Genomic DNA, 15305 nt, shown 5'->3' with positions numbered 1-15305 from the left:
TGGACTGAAGTGATCCTCCTGCCTCAGCCGCCCTAGTAGCTAGGACTGTAGATGCATGCCACCAGGACCAACTGATTTTTTAATTTTTTGTAGAGACAAGTTCTCACTATGTTGCCCAAGTTGGTCTCAAACTCTTGGCCTAAAGTGATCCTCCTACCTCAGCCTCTTAAAGTGCTAGAATTACAGGCATGAGCCATTGTGCCTGCTTTTATTTAATTTAATTTAATTTATTTTATTTTATTTTATTTTATTTTATTTTATTTTATTTATCGAGATGGAATCTCGGCCCATCTCCCAGGCTGGAGTGCAGTGGCGCGATCTCGGCTCATTGCAACCTCCACCTCCCAGCTTCAAGTGATTCTCCTGCCTCAGCCTCCTGAGTAGCTGGGCTTACAGGCCTGCACCACCTCGCCCGGCTAATTTTTTGTATTTTTAGTAGAGACAGGGTTTCACCATGTTGGCCAGGCTGGTCTTGAACTCTTGAACTCAAGTGATCTGCCTGCCTCGACCTCCCAAAGTGCTGGGATTATAGGCATGAGCCACTGCGCCCAGCGCCTGACTCAATTTTAAAATGTATTGACCGCCTGTTATTTTCCTAACATTATTTATTTGTTAGCAAATATTTATTGAATGACTACATTTAAGGTCCTCTGCTAGGCACTGGAGATGTAATGATGAATGAGACAGACATGGCTTCTGCCCTCATATACTTACAGTCTAAGGCATACTATAGCTTGAGAAGCCAGACTTTAAACATTACAACTGTGTTAAGTGCAAATATAGAAAGACTTGAGAGCTTTAGGGGGACCTAACCTCATCTTGAACAAGGAAGGCTACCCTGAGAAAGTGACATTTATGCTGAAACCTGAAGTGGTGACAGGAAGAGGAAATAGCAAGAATGAGTTTAAGAAGGCTAGTGAGGCCTGGCGCAGTGACTCACGCCTGTAATCTCAGCACTCTGGGAGGCCGAGACTGGTGGATCATGAGGTCAGGAGATCGAGACCATCCTGGCTAACACAGTGAAACCCCATCTCTACTAAAAATACAAAAAATTATCCGGGCATGGTGGCGGGCACCTGTAGTCCCAGCTACTCGGGAGGCTGAGGCAGGAGAATGGCATGAACCTGGGAGGCGGAGCTTGCAGTGAGCCAAGATCGGGCCACTGCCCTCCAGCCTGGGCGACAGAGCGAGACTCCGTCTAAAAAAAAAAAGAAGGCAAGTGAGACTAAGTCAGAGAGGCACGAGGCATAGATGAGGTTCTAAAAGGGCAACAAGTCCTCATGCCCAAGGACTTATTAAGCTTCTGCTTATGTCACATTTGCTGATGTCCCATTCACTAATGGAAGTCACCTGACAAAAAACAGAGTCAAGGTGGGTGGAACTGCATAAAGGCATGGATACCAGCAGGCATGATTCACTGTGGACCATTAATGTAACTGTTTAGGCCAGGTGCAGTGGCTCATGCCTGTAATCCCAGCACTTTGGGAAACTGAGGCAAGAGAATCAAGCCCAAGAGTGCAAGACCAACCTGGGCAATGTAGTGAGACCCCCCCACCTCTGTTTAAAAATAATAAAATATTATTTAATATATATTTTATGCATATAAAATATGTAGACATGTTATGCCGAGACCTGCTCTGTCCGGGAGACCCTAACCCAGTGGCACTAGAGGAATTGAAGACACAAACACAGAAATATAGAGGTGTGAAGTGAGGAATCAGGGGTCTCACAGCCTTCAGAGCTGAGAACCCGGAACAGAGAGATTTACCCACATATTTATTAACAGCAAACCAGTCTTTAGCATTGTTTCTATAGATACTAAATTAACTAAAAGTATCCCTTAAGGGAAACGAAGGGATGGGCCGAATTAATTGCAGCACGAACACGCTCTTAAGACACAAATCGCTCATGCTTTTGTTTGTGGCTTAAGAATGCCTTTAAGCAGTTTTCCGCCCTGGGCGGGCCAGGTGTTCCTCGCCCTCATTCCCGTAAACCCACAACCTTCCAGTTTGGGCATTACAGCCATTATGGACATGTTACATTTACGCAGAGATTTTATTTATGGCCAGTCTTGGGGCCAGTTTATGGCCAGACTTTGGGGGGCTTGCTCCCAACAATTTAATATATAATATATACATATTATATATAATATACCATATTATACATATATATAATATATGTATTTTTGTGTTCCCTATTCCTTTGAATGGTTCTACATCTACCCAAATGCTCATACCAGAAATCTAAAAGTTAGCCTTTGTACCATTTTCTTCTACACCGGAAGATAATTCTTCTTCACAATACAAGTCTGAGTATCTCTCTTCATCCTTTTTTGGTTGCTATTTACTGAGCTCTCATGACATGCCAGGCACTGCACTAAGTACTTTACACATTTTTTCACATAATCTTCTTTTTTTTTTTTTGAGACGGAGTTTCGCTCTTGTTGCCCAGGCTGGGGAGTGCAGTGGTGCAATCTCGGCTCACCGCAACCCCCGCTTCCCAGGTTCAAGCGATTCTTCTGCTTCAGCCTCCCAAGTAGCTGGGATTACAGGCATGTGCCCCCAGGCCCGGCTAATTTTGTATTTTAGTAGAGAAGGGGTTTCTCCATGTTGGTCAGGCTGGTCTCGAACTCCCGACCTCAGGTGATCCACCCGCCTCGGCCTCCCAAAGTACTGGGATTACAGGCGTGAGCCACCGCGCCAGGGCATTTTCACATAATCTTCTAACCACCGTGAGAGATTGATATTATCATTCCCATTTTGTGAATTTATTGATTTATCAAACATTTATTTAGTTCTTACTATAACCGGCTCAGTTTTAGGACCTAAGATTACAAAGGTAAACAGATGAAGCAATAAACTCTCTGACATCAAAGCCCATAGTCCTGACCACTGACCATACTGTTACCATATTGTCTTCAGAGACTCCCCATTCTTTCTGGGTAAAATTTGTATGTTGTCGCTTAACAGACTGACCCTGTTTACTTCTTTGGTTTCACCTCTTATTAGTATCCACACATATCCTATATTTTTCTCACACTCAACAACTTTAGATCCCTAACTATGACAAGGCTTGTCATTCTACTTTCCTTTCCATATATTGCATATGTTCTATTTTCTTAAAACATGTTTTTCTCGCATCTTCACTGGGTTGAAATCTTCCTCTAGGGAACCTGGGAGTTTTCTGTCCCTCTATATTCCCAATCTAAAATAAATATTCCTTCTTTGTGCTCTTGTATACTCTATGTGCTCTGTATATACTTCTGTAATATCACTTATCACACTATATTACAGTGATTGGTTTACTACTCAGTCACCCCTCACTAAATTATGGGTTTCTTTGAAGGCAAGGATTGTCTTCTTAATTTCTGTATTCTAATTACCTAACATAGCACCTGACATGTAGTAGGCCCTCAATAAATATTTGTTGAATGAATGTGGTGTCGGGAGAAACTGCCTCACAGATTTAGGCATGATTATATATTGAGGACAAAATTAAAACTGGCCTAAGTGAAGTGGCAGATTCATATTTGTTAAATTAAAAAAAGAAAAAAAGGCCAGGTGCAATAGCTCACACCTGTAATCCCAGCACTTTAGGAGGCTGAGGCAGGAGGATCACTTGAGCTCAGGAGTTCAAGACCAGCCTGGTTAACATAGCAAGACCCCGTCTCTACAAAACATTAGCCAGGCATGTTGACGTGCACCTGTGGTCCCAGCTACTTGGGAGGCTGAGGTGGAAGGACTGCTTGAGCTGGGTAGGTAGAGGTTGCAGTAAACTGTGATTGCACCACTGCACTTCAGCCTGGGTGACAGAGTTAGACCCCTGTCTCACACACACACACACACACACACACACACACACACACACACACACAAAAGGAAAAAAGAGAGAAAGAGGAAAGAAAAGAAAGAGAAAGAAAATGAATGATTAAAGCAGAGTCAGAATATGGAAGCCTTCAAATACAAGTTTAAGGAGTTTGGATTGATCTAATTAAGAATAGCCATTTAAAAACTTTGTTGGCCGGGCGCGGTGGCTCAAGCCTGTAATCCCAGCACTTTGGGAGGCCGAGACGGGCGGATCACAAGGTCAGGATATCAAGACCATCCTGGCTAACATGGTGAAACCCCTTCTCTACTAAAAAATACAAAAAACTAGCCGGGCGAGGTGGCAGGCGCCTGTAGTCCCAGCTACTCGGGAGGCTGAGGCAAGAGAATGGTGTAAACCCGGGAGGCGGAGCTTGCAGTGAGCTGAGATCCGGCCACTGCACTCCAGCCTGGGCGACAGAGCAAGACGCCGTCTCAAGAAAAACAAAAACAAAATCAAAAACAAAACAACTTTGTTAAGTGACTTACATGACATATAAATGTAGAGAACAGTTTAGGAGAATGAAAGATGAAAGATCTCAAAGGACTATCCCTTTCTCACTTCCATTTGTAAATTGGACAAAACATTACACCTGTCAGCCTATTTTTGGACTCATAGACCATCAAAGCTAGAAAGAATTTTAGATTTTGCCTGGCCCAGTCCCTCATTTAATAAAGGAACTAAGAGATAAAGTGTTTGCTCAGGGTCATATGGGTACATATTGGCATGGTCAGCACAAAAACCCAGTTTTCAGGCCAGGCGTGGTGGCTCGTGTCCGTAACCCCAGCACTTTAGGAGGCTGAGGCGGGCAGATCACGAGGTCAGGAATTCGAGACCAGCCTAGCCAACATAGTGAAACCCCATCTCTACTAAAAATACAAAAATTAGCCAGGCATGGTGGTGCGCAGTCCCAGCTACTTGGGAGGCTGAGACAGGAGAATCGCTTGAATCTGGGAGGTTGTGGTGAGCCGAGATCACACCACTGCACTTCAGCCTGGGCAACACAGCGACACTCCATCTAAAAAAATAAAAATAAAAAACAAAACAGTTTTTTCTTGTGTATTTCCCCATTGAGAATTTTTCTTCCCCTGCAGTAAAGCACCATTTGGAAAAACTGTGGCAGAATGTGGTTTTCTAGAAACACTTGTATTGTATATGTTATTGTTTCTCACAGGGTGTTTTTCTGCATGTTTTCAGGTCATCAGATCCTTAAAGTATGTCAGATAAAAGGAACTGTACTCATTGGAGTCAATTTTGTGGGCTATTCAGAGAAGAAAAGCCCAAAAGTGAGTGGAGATTATAATATAAGAAATATAAGTTAAATAATTGGAATGTAAAGCTCTTCTTTAAAAGTTATACAACTTACATAAAGCTGAGACCATATACCTCTGTAATTCTGTTATTTTTGGCACTTGAGAGAGTCCTGGAAACTTCTCCCGTAGAGCTGAAGAATTAGACATTGATGATGATGATGATGATGATGATTATTATTATTTGAGATGAAGTCTCGCTCTGTCTCCCAGGATGGAGTACAGTGACATCATCTTGGCTCATTGCAACCTCTGCCTCCCAGGTTCAAGCGATTCTCCTGCCTCAACCTCCCAAGTAGCTGGGATTACAGGCACCCACCACCATGCTCAGCTAATTTTTGTATTTTTAGTAGAAACGGGGTTTCACCATGTTAGCCAGGCTGGTCTCAAACTCCGGACCTCAGATGATCTGCTTGCCTCACCCTCCCAAAGTGTTGGGATTACAAGTGTGAGCCACTGTGCCTGGCCAAGAATTAGACATTTATATTCACTTTTGTGGTTCTTATTATATTTCTAGGAAATTTCCAACTTGCCCAGATCTGTAGATGTGGAACTGCTCCTGGTAGATGATGTGACTGTAGTGCCTGAGAATGCCACCATCTATAACCACCCTGATGTGAAGGTAGAAGCTGTATGAGTCTGGTTAAATGGAATCATATTGGAGGGAAAGTTATTAAAATTGATAGCATAACAAATAAAAAGCTCATTTATGTGTTGAAAATAATTGATACATATATAAAAAATACATATATAATAGTTGCACCATCCTTAAAAATTGTACCTTAATAATTGTGTTTTGTCTTTTGTCCATTCACTGTAATCTTTTTATCCATATTCTTTCTTAGGTAGCTAGAAATTATTTCCTTTGAGCTATTTATAAACTGAAGTCAACAGAATATTGTTTATCTGATTTTTTCCATAGGAAATATTTAGCCTTGTGGAAGGATCTGGTTATTTTTTAGTCAACAGCAGTGAGCAGCATGTTGTCACCATCATTTACATGGAAGCAGAAAACTCTGTTGAGGTGAGCTCTAGATTCAGTCCCAGATTGATGGTCTCAGGCCAACGCTCATTCTTAAGAGATTGATTGGAAAAATTCCATTTTGTGTCTAAAACTTGTTACAGAAGTAACATTTTCCTTTCTTTCTTTCTTTAACCTATATAGATTCTTCAACCAAAAGGGAGCGCTTTTTTTGTTTCTGGTTGAACTGAGACGGTATAAGAGATCTCTAGTTAGATTTCCATTAAAAGAAGTTTCATTTTTTAAGTTTCAAAGCACACATCTGTGTAGATACTTAAAATATTTAAATATACTATTGACTTTATTTATTATTATTTTTTGAGATAGAGTCTCGCTCTGTTGCTCAGGCTGGAGTGCAGTGGTGCAATCTCGGCTCCCTGCAACCTCCACCTCCCAGGTTCAAGCAGTTCTTCTGCCTCAGCCTCCTGAGTAGCTGGGATTACAGGAGCCCACCACCATGTCTGGCTAATTTTTGTATTTTTAGTAGAGATAGGGTTTTACCATGTTGGCCAGACTGGTCTTGAACTCTTGACCTCAAGTGATCTGCCCAAAGTGCTAGGATTACAGGCGTGAGCCACCACACCAGGCCACTATTGACTTCACAACATGAATATATGATGTTTTCAGCCAGGACATGACAACTCAAGACATTAACCTACCTCCATAGTCAGTATGCCAAAGGAATTGTTTTCAGTTGATTTATAGTAATAAAAATAATACCATATACTAATATATGTATATAGTTCCTTTCTACAAGCGTCAAGTAATTTAACTTACCCTAGTCATAGTATATGTTTTAAAAAGGGAAGACTGAGGTACAAATGATGTGAAAAAAACATGCTGTTGTGCAGGAACTGTAGCACAAAGAAAGAAAAAGCAGTGTTAGTTGGCCCAATGCTTTCTCCCCCTACTAGTGATTGTGGCATAAATGGATGCGATTTTTCTTCATGACATCCTTTCCTTGTTCATAATTGAGAAGCTGAATACATATGTTGGATTCTGCTTGAATTTCGTCAACATAAATTCTGCTCTTTACTATTTGTTTTTTGTTTTGTTTTGTTTGGTAGAGATAGGGTCTCACTCTGTTGCTCAGGCTGGGGTGTGTGGTGTGATCATAGCTCACTGTAGCCTTGAGCTCCTAGATTCAAGTGATCCTCCCACCTCGGCCTGCTGAGTAGCTGGGATTATAGGTGTATGCCACCATGCCCAACTAATTTTTTTTGAGACAGGGTCTCACTGTTTCCCAGGCTGGAGTGCAGTGGCACAATCTCAACTCACTGCATCCTCAACCTCCCAGCTTCAAGTGATCCTCTCTCAGCCTCCTGAGTAACTGGGACTCCAGGCACGAACCACTGTGCCCAGCTAATTTTTGTTTTGTTTTGTTTTGTTTTGTTTTGGGTAAAGACAGGGTTTCACTATGTTGCCCAGGCTTGTCTCAAACTCCAGGGCTCAAGCAATCCTCTCACCTCAGCCTCCCAAAGTGCTGGGATTACAAGCATGTGCCACCACGCCCAGCCTTGCCAATTTTTTTTTTTTAAGTTTTTATAGAGACCAGGATTTTGCTTTGTTCCCCAGGCTGGTCTTGAACTCCTGGGCTTAAGCGATCCCCCTGCCTCGGCCTCCCAAAGTGCTGGGATTGTAGGGGTGAGCCACTGTGCCCAATCTATATTTGTTAAAGTACATATTTTGCCATGATTGGAAACGTCACATTAAGGGTATATATTATGCTATGCCTGAATAATGTTACGTGACCTCTGAGAGTCCCCAGTTCAAAGAAAGCAAGATGTTGTCTATTCTGCTTTGGGTAAGAATAGTTGCTTTGATTATGTCTTGGAGCTTGTTTGCTTCTTTATCCAGCCACCATCTTCTTACTTCTAGTTAGTTCCATTACATCCTGGATTTCTTACCTTGGAGGTCTATGATCTTTGTTTGGCTTTCTTGGGTCCAGCAACAGCCCATCTCAGGGTGTCAGACATACAAGAGCTGGAGCTTGATCTGATTGATAAGGTGAGACATGTTTGCTTTATCCCAGAAATTAAGCAAGCCTTATTCTCACTCCCCAGCATTCCTTAATATGGTCTCTGCTCAGCTACTGTGTGTGTGTGTGTGTGTGTGTGTGTGTATGTGTGTGTGTATACCGGGACTTCTGGTAATGCTGATGGAAATACCTGCCCTTAAAGAACAACATTTCAACATTAAACAGATGAAGATAAATAGACTGTTAAAGAACAACTTAAAACAATACACACAGATTAAGCTTATTTGTTTGAAGGCTGACCAGGATCATTTAGCATGAAAGAAAAAAAAAAAAGTACACTGCCCTCTAAGAGTTACACTGCCATTGGTGAATGAGACACCTTTACTAAAATCTTTTTCTTTTTAACTACTAGGTTGAAATAGGCAAAACTGTGTTAGTGACTGTGAGGGTTCTTGGCTCTGCCAAACGCCCATTCCAAAATAAATACTTCAGAAACATGGAACTCAAACTGCAGTTGGCTTCTGCCATTGTCACCCTGACGTAAGTACCATTTCAATACTTCCTTCCCCCTATGCATAATACCATAAGACTCTCCCTCCTAGTAACCTGGTCAGCTTTCCCTTAGATTATTTCAGATTTTCTCCCTTTTTTGTTAGAATACATTTCAGCCTATATTCTCTTCCCATATTCAGCTCTCTACAAAATACCCATTTGAGCCTGGCGTGAGGGTACATGCCTGTAGTCCCAGCTACTCAGGAGGCTAGGGCAGGAGACTCACTTGAGCCCAGGTGTTGGAGGCTATAGCACACTATAATTGCGCCTGTGAATAGCCACTGCACTCCAGCCTGGGCAACATAGCAAGGCCCACATCTCTTAAAATACACACACACACACACACACACACACACACACTCTCTCTCACACTCTCTCTCTCTCTCTCTGTCTCTCTCTCTCGGTCCTCAGATGCCTTGTTTGGGGGCTAAGGTCATGTGTCATTAATATTTCCAATTTCTGAAACCTTTCCTTGGATAATATCTTTTGGGGGTGCTTCAGGCTAGAGGACCCTTCAAAAATATATTTAGAGGCAGAGGTACTGGTATTCCCCTCTGAGAAAGGAGAAATTCAGGAATTTCAGGCAATTTAGGATTTGCAATTCTACCAGTCTGTTTTTATATTGCCCTTATTCCTCTGGAGCCTTAGAACAAATTTTTGCCTCTCATGAGCCTTCCACCATTCCCTTGAAATTTGTCTTCACTCTGGAAATTTATTTTCTGGCAATTCCCCCTAACCAGAGTTAAAATGAGCAGAAAATGTTAGGCACCTTGGAAAGATGCACCACTGGCCACTTTCAGAACCTAATCTTGGCCAAGAGTGGTGGCTCATGCTGCAATCCCAGCATGATTGGAGACTGTGGCAGGAGGATTGCTTGAATCCATAATTCAAGACCAGCCTGGGCAACACAGTGAGACCTTGGCTCTACAAAAAATAAGAAAATTAGCCAGGCGTGGTGGTATGTGCCTATAGTCCCAGTTACTTAGGAAGCTGAGATGGGAAGATACCTTGAGTCTGGGAGGTTGAGGCTGCAGTGTGCCGAGATCATGCCACTGCACTCCAGTCTGGGTGACAGAGTAAGACCCCGTCTTGAAACAAAACAAAAATCTTTCTCACCTGAAAATACATGGGTTTTTGCAGGCTAATGGAGGAACAGGACGAATACTCTGAAAATTATATTCTTCGAGCTACCACTATTGGGCAAACCACACTTGTGGCTATTGCTAGGGACAAGATGGGAAGAAAATACACATCAACTCCTCGGCACATTGAAGTAAGGAAATTATCTCACCCAAAATTTGTACTTTTTCTTGCTTAACACCATTTGTCTTTTTCTGTTAGTTTATACAAGTTAAAAATCATTTGACTGGCTGGGCACAGTGGCTCACACCACCGTGTGAGCAGTTTGGGAGACTGAGGTGGGAACATCACTTAAACCCAAGCGTATGAAACCACCCTGGGCAACATAGTGAGACTCTGTCTCTACCAAAATAAAATAAATTAGCCAGACATGGTGGTGTGCCTGTAGTTCTAGCTACTCAGGAGGCTAAAGTAGGAGGATCACTTGAGCCCTGGAGGTTGAGGCTACAGTGAGCTGTGATTGTGCCATTGCACTCCAGCCTGAGTGACAGAGAGAGACCCTGTTTCAAAAAAAAAAAAAATCATTTGACTGAAAAAAAGGATAGTGTCTAACTCTTGCACAGCATGCAGTATTTTTGGTTTTGTTTCTCTGTATAAAACAGTTCTCATAGAAAATTTAGAAAAACATGTGTAGTGGTGCATGCCTGTGGTCGCAGCTACTTGGGAGACTGAAATGGGAATGTCACTTGAGCCCAGGAGGAGTTCCAGCCTGCAGTGAGCCGTGATTGTGCCACTACACTTCAGTCTGGGTGACAGGATGATACCCTGTCTCTTAAAAAAAAAGAAAATGAAATAAAATTTGGAAAGCACAAATTTTGAAGATGTTAAATGAAAATCACCTGTAATTTCACTTCTTAGAGGCAACCATTGTTTTTTTTCCGTTTGAGAGAGTCTCGCTCCGTCGCCCAGGCTGGAGTGCAATGGTGCGATCTCAGCTTAATGCAACCTCTGCTTCCCGGGTTCAAGCGATTCTCCTGCCTCAGCCTCCTGAGTAGCTGGGATTACAGGTGTGAGACACTGCACCGCCCAGCTGTTCTACTTTTGTTTTTGTTTTTGTTTTTTTATTTTTGATACGGAGCCTCTCTGTCACCCAGGCTGGAGTGCAGTGGCAGGGTCTCGGCTCACTGCAAGCTCCGCCTCCCGGGTTCAGGCCATTCTCCTGCTTCAGCCTCCCGAGTGGCTGGGACTACAGGCGCCCGCCACCATGTCTGGCTAATTTTTTGTATTTTTAGTAGATACAGGGTTTCACCATGTTAGCCAGGATGGTCTCGATCTCCTGACCTCGTGATCCACCCACCTCAGCCTTCCAAAGTGCTGGGGTTACAGGCATGAGCCACCGCACCTGGCCAGCTGTTCTACTTTTATGTGTTCAAAAAAAAGAAAAAAAGAAAGTTAACTGTAAACATAATTTTAATGGTCACTTTTACTCTAGTGAGTGGATATATAACTTATTTAAGTATTCTCACTTAAATACTTTTAAATTTTTTTGCTATTATAAATAAAATTACATATCTTTGTGTGTAACTTTTTTGTATATAATTAGGAGTTTTCCTTAGAATAAGATCATGATGGGCTGGGTTTGGAGGCTCACGCCTGTAATCTCAGCACTTTGAGAGGTTGATGCAGGAGCATGACTTGAGCCCAGGAGTTTGAGACCACCCTGGGTAACATAGGGAGACCCCATCTCTGCAAAAAATTAATTAGTCAGTCATGGCTAGGCGTGGTAGCTCACACTTGTAATCCCAGCACTTTGGGAGGCCAAGGCAGGTGGATTACCTGAGGTTGGGAGTTTTAGACCAGCCTGGCCAACATGGTGAAACCCCGTCTCTTAGCTGGACATGGTGGCAGGTGCCTGTAATCCCAGCTACTTGGGAGGCTGAGGCAGGAGAATCGTTTGAACCTGGGAGGCGGAGGTTGCAGTGAGCTGAGATCTCACCACTGCACTCCAGCCTGGGTGACAGAGCAAAACTCCATCTCAAAAAGAAAGGAAAGGAGAGGGGAGGAGAGGAGGAAGGAAAGAAAGAAATTAGTCAGGCATGGTGGTGCACACTTCTGGCCCCAGCCACCCAGGAGGCCGAAGCACCCAGGAGTTCAAGGCTGCAGTGAGCTATGATCATGCCACTGCTCTCCAGCATGGACAACAGAGCAAGACTCTGTCTTAAAAAAAATGTTTTTTTAGTGACCATGGTATGTTATAAAATTGACTCTAGTTAGTTACTTGTCCTTTTGGTTTTCTCCTTCAAGGTGTTTCCTCCATTCAGACTTCTTCCAGAGAAAATGACACTGATTCCAATGAATATGATGCAGGTGAACTTACAGGCAGAAAAATAAGATTTACCTTTTCTCCTTATCCATCTCTCTCTCTCTCTCTCTCTCTCTCTCACACACACACACACACACACACACACACACACAGCCCTTTTCCTATTGATCTCTTATTTACTCTCACCCAAATACTACTGAATCTGATAAAGAACAAGATTAGTATTTTCCTGGCCTATGATGTACATCATATAAAAACTCTCTTGGAATCCCATGGATCGTTTGCAGTACTTCCATCTCTTCTGCATTTGAGTTGATATGGGATATGTTTTTCAAGATATGGGGGGAAATGAAGAAGTTAAGTTGCTTTGACAAAATGTTGGGAAAAGAGACATGATTTCTCCCTCATGTTCTAGGCATTCAATGGTATATTTAAATTCCAGGTGATGTCTGAAGGTGGCCCCCAGCCCCAATCCATCATTCACTTCTCCATCAGTAATCAGACCGTAGCTGTTGTTAATAGAAGGGGGCAAGTTACAGGGAAGATGGTTGGCACAGCTGTGGTTCATGGCACCATCCAGACAGTAAATGAAGATACTGGCAAAGTCATTGTGTTTTCTCAGGTATTGGTTATTTGCTCTACTTTGCTTCTACTCTTCTATCGAGGAACCATACTGGGGGAGATGGGGAGGGAGTGGTAATGAGGAGAGTGTCAGCAGCCCAGGTAAAGCCTTTTAGTGCCCCCATCTGGCATTTTGTCAACCAGGCATGGAAGATGTCATCTGTAGTGAAAACCCCACAGAATACTTGGCACTGTTATAAGGTATGGTCCCCATCCTTAAAGAATTATTTGAAGAAGAGAAAAACAAATAGGTCTATCTAATAAGTTTTTTCCAAATGTTTGTAATACATAATAATATATATATATGTATGGGGTACATTGCCAAGACTAGCTCGGTCATGGAGACCCTAACCCAGTGGGACTAGAGGAATTAAAGACATACACACAGAAATATAGAGTGTGGAGTGGGAAATCAGGGGGCTGGCAGCCTTCAGAGCTGACAGCCATGAACAGAGTTTTACCCACATATTTATTGACAGCAAGCCAGTGATAAGCATTGTTTCTATAGATTATAGATTAACTAAAAGCATTCCTATGGGAAACAAAGGGATGGGCTTTGGCTAGTTATGTGCAGCAGGAACATGTCCTTAAGGCATAGATTGCTCATGCTATTGTTTGTGGCTTAGATATGCCTTAAGCAGTTTTCCACCCTGAGTGGGCCAGATGTTCCTTGCTCTCATTCTGGTAAACCCACAACCTTTAGCGTGGGCATCATGGCCATCATGAACATGTCACAGTGCTGCAGAGATTTTGTTTATGGCCATTTTGGGGGCCAGTTTATGGCCAGATTTGGGGGCCTGTTCCCAACAGAACATGAGTTATTTTGATACAGGCATACAATGCATATTAACTACATCAGGGTAAATGGGGTATCCACCACCTCAAGCATTTATCCTTTCTGTGTTACAGACAATGCAATTATACTCTTTTAATTATTTTTAAATAAACAGTAAGTTATTGTTGACTGTAGTCACCCTGTTATACTATAAATACTAGATCTTTTTCATTCTATCTAACTATATTTTTGTGCCCATTAATCATCCCTATATCCCCCCTACCCACCCACTACCCTTCCCAGTCTCTGGCAATCATTGTTCTACCTTTTTGTTTGTTTGTTTTGAGACGGAGTTTCACTCTTGTTGCCCAGGCTGGAATGCAACGGCATGATCTCGGCTGACTGCAACCTCCACCTCCAGGATTCAAGTGATTCTCCTGCTTGAGCCTCCCAAGTAGCTGAGACTACAGACATGTGCCACCATACCCGGCTAATTTTGTATTTTCAGTAGAGATGGGTTTCACCATGTTGGTCAGGCTGGTCTTGAACTCCTGACCTCAAGTGATCCACCCGGCCTCCCAAAGTGCTGGGATTGCAGGAGGGAGCCACTGTGCACAGCCCATCATTCTATTCTTTATCTCCATGAGTTCAACTGTTTTAACTTTTAGCTCCCACAAATGTCTAAGTGAGAACATGTGAAGTTTGTCTTTGTCTTTCTATGCCTGGTTTATTTCACTTGACATAATGATCTCTAGTTCCATCCATGTTGTTGCAAATGACAGGATCTCATTCTTTTTATGACTGATAGTTCTCTGTTGTATATATGTACCACATTTTCTTTATCCATTTGTTTGTTGATGGACACTTAGGTTGCCTCCAAATATTGACTATTGTGAATAGTGCTGCAGTAAACATGGGTAAGGTTTTTTACTGAATGTTAAAAACAGTAACAAACTAGTTATCATAAGCATCTCTGTCCACCCCACAGAACCTCTCTCTTAGCCTAAGCTTGCTCTCCACCCTGTTGAGCAGGATGAAGTACAGATTGAAGTTGTTCAGCTAAGGGCTGTTAGGATCCTTGCAGCTGCAACTCGGCTCATCACAGCTACCAAGGTCAGTATGATGGCACTGTTCAGGGTTCATTATTCTGATAATTGCAACTGGGCAGGTTGTATAGCACAATGCCACTATTTATTTTCAGATGCCAGTTTATGTCATGGGAGTTACCAGTACCCAGACCCCTTTCTCCTTCAGCAATGCTAATCCTGGGCTCACATTCCACTGGTCTGTGAGCAAAAGGGATGTATTGGATCTAGTGCCCAGGCATTCAGAGGTAAGAATTTACCTGTTTATTATGTTATTTTAGGGATCTTGATATTAAATTTATTTTATTTTATCATACTTTTTTTTTTTGTTTTGAGATGAGGTCTCACTCTGTCACCCAGGCTGGAGTGCAGTGGTGCGATCTTAGCTCACTGCAACCTCCACCTCCTAAGCTAAAGTGATCCTCCCACCTTAGCCTCCCGAGTAGCTGGGACCACAGGCACATGCCACCATGCTTGGCTTTTTTTTTTTTTTTTGTATTTTTTTTGTTGAGATGAGGTTTTGCCTTGTTGCCCAGGCTGTTCTTGAGCTCCTGAGATTAGGTGATTCACCCACCATGACTTCCCAAAGTGCTGGGATTACAGGCGTGAGCCACCATGCTCAGCCTATCATAAATTTTAGACTGATTACTCACTCTCCTTTTTATTTATTTATTTATTTATTTATTTTTTATTTTT

General features: G+C 42.6%; 1 protein-coding gene across 1 annotated transcript in view; it reads left to right on the top strand.

The window, feature by feature from the left end:
* Positions 1–5061: 5061 nt before the first annotated feature.
* NUP210L (nucleoporin 210 like) overlaps positions 5062–15305 on the top strand; it is a gene marked incomplete at its 5' end in the record, with an annotated part of 68126 nt that continues 57882 nt past the window's right edge. The window contains 10 exons of the mRNA XM_017857472.1: positions 5062–5150; positions 5692–5796; positions 6097–6198; positions 8074–8202; positions 8586–8713; positions 9866–9998; positions 12110–12172; positions 12571–12750; positions 14557–14637; positions 14726–14880. Coding sequence (XP_017712961.1) covers positions 5062–5150; positions 5692–5796; positions 6097–6198; positions 8074–8202; positions 8586–8713; positions 9866–9998; positions 12110–12172; positions 12571–12750; positions 14557–14637; positions 14726–14880 — 1165 coding nt within the window. The remainder of the gene's footprint in view (positions 5151–5691; positions 5797–6096; positions 6199–8073; positions 8203–8585; positions 8714–9865; positions 9999–12109; positions 12173–12570; positions 12751–14556; positions 14638–14725; positions 14881–15305) is intronic.

The sequence above is a fragment of the Rhinopithecus bieti genome, unplaced genomic scaffold, assembly GCF_001698545.2.
Source record: "Rhinopithecus bieti isolate Rb0 unplaced genomic scaffold, ASM169854v2 scaffold_45389, whole genome shotgun sequence".
NCBI classification, from domain to species: Eukaryota; Metazoa; Chordata; class Mammalia; order Primates; family Cercopithecidae; genus Rhinopithecus; species Rhinopithecus bieti.
The sequence above is the reverse complement of the archived record's forward strand: the minus strand, read 5'-3'. Positions and strand labels throughout refer to the sequence as shown.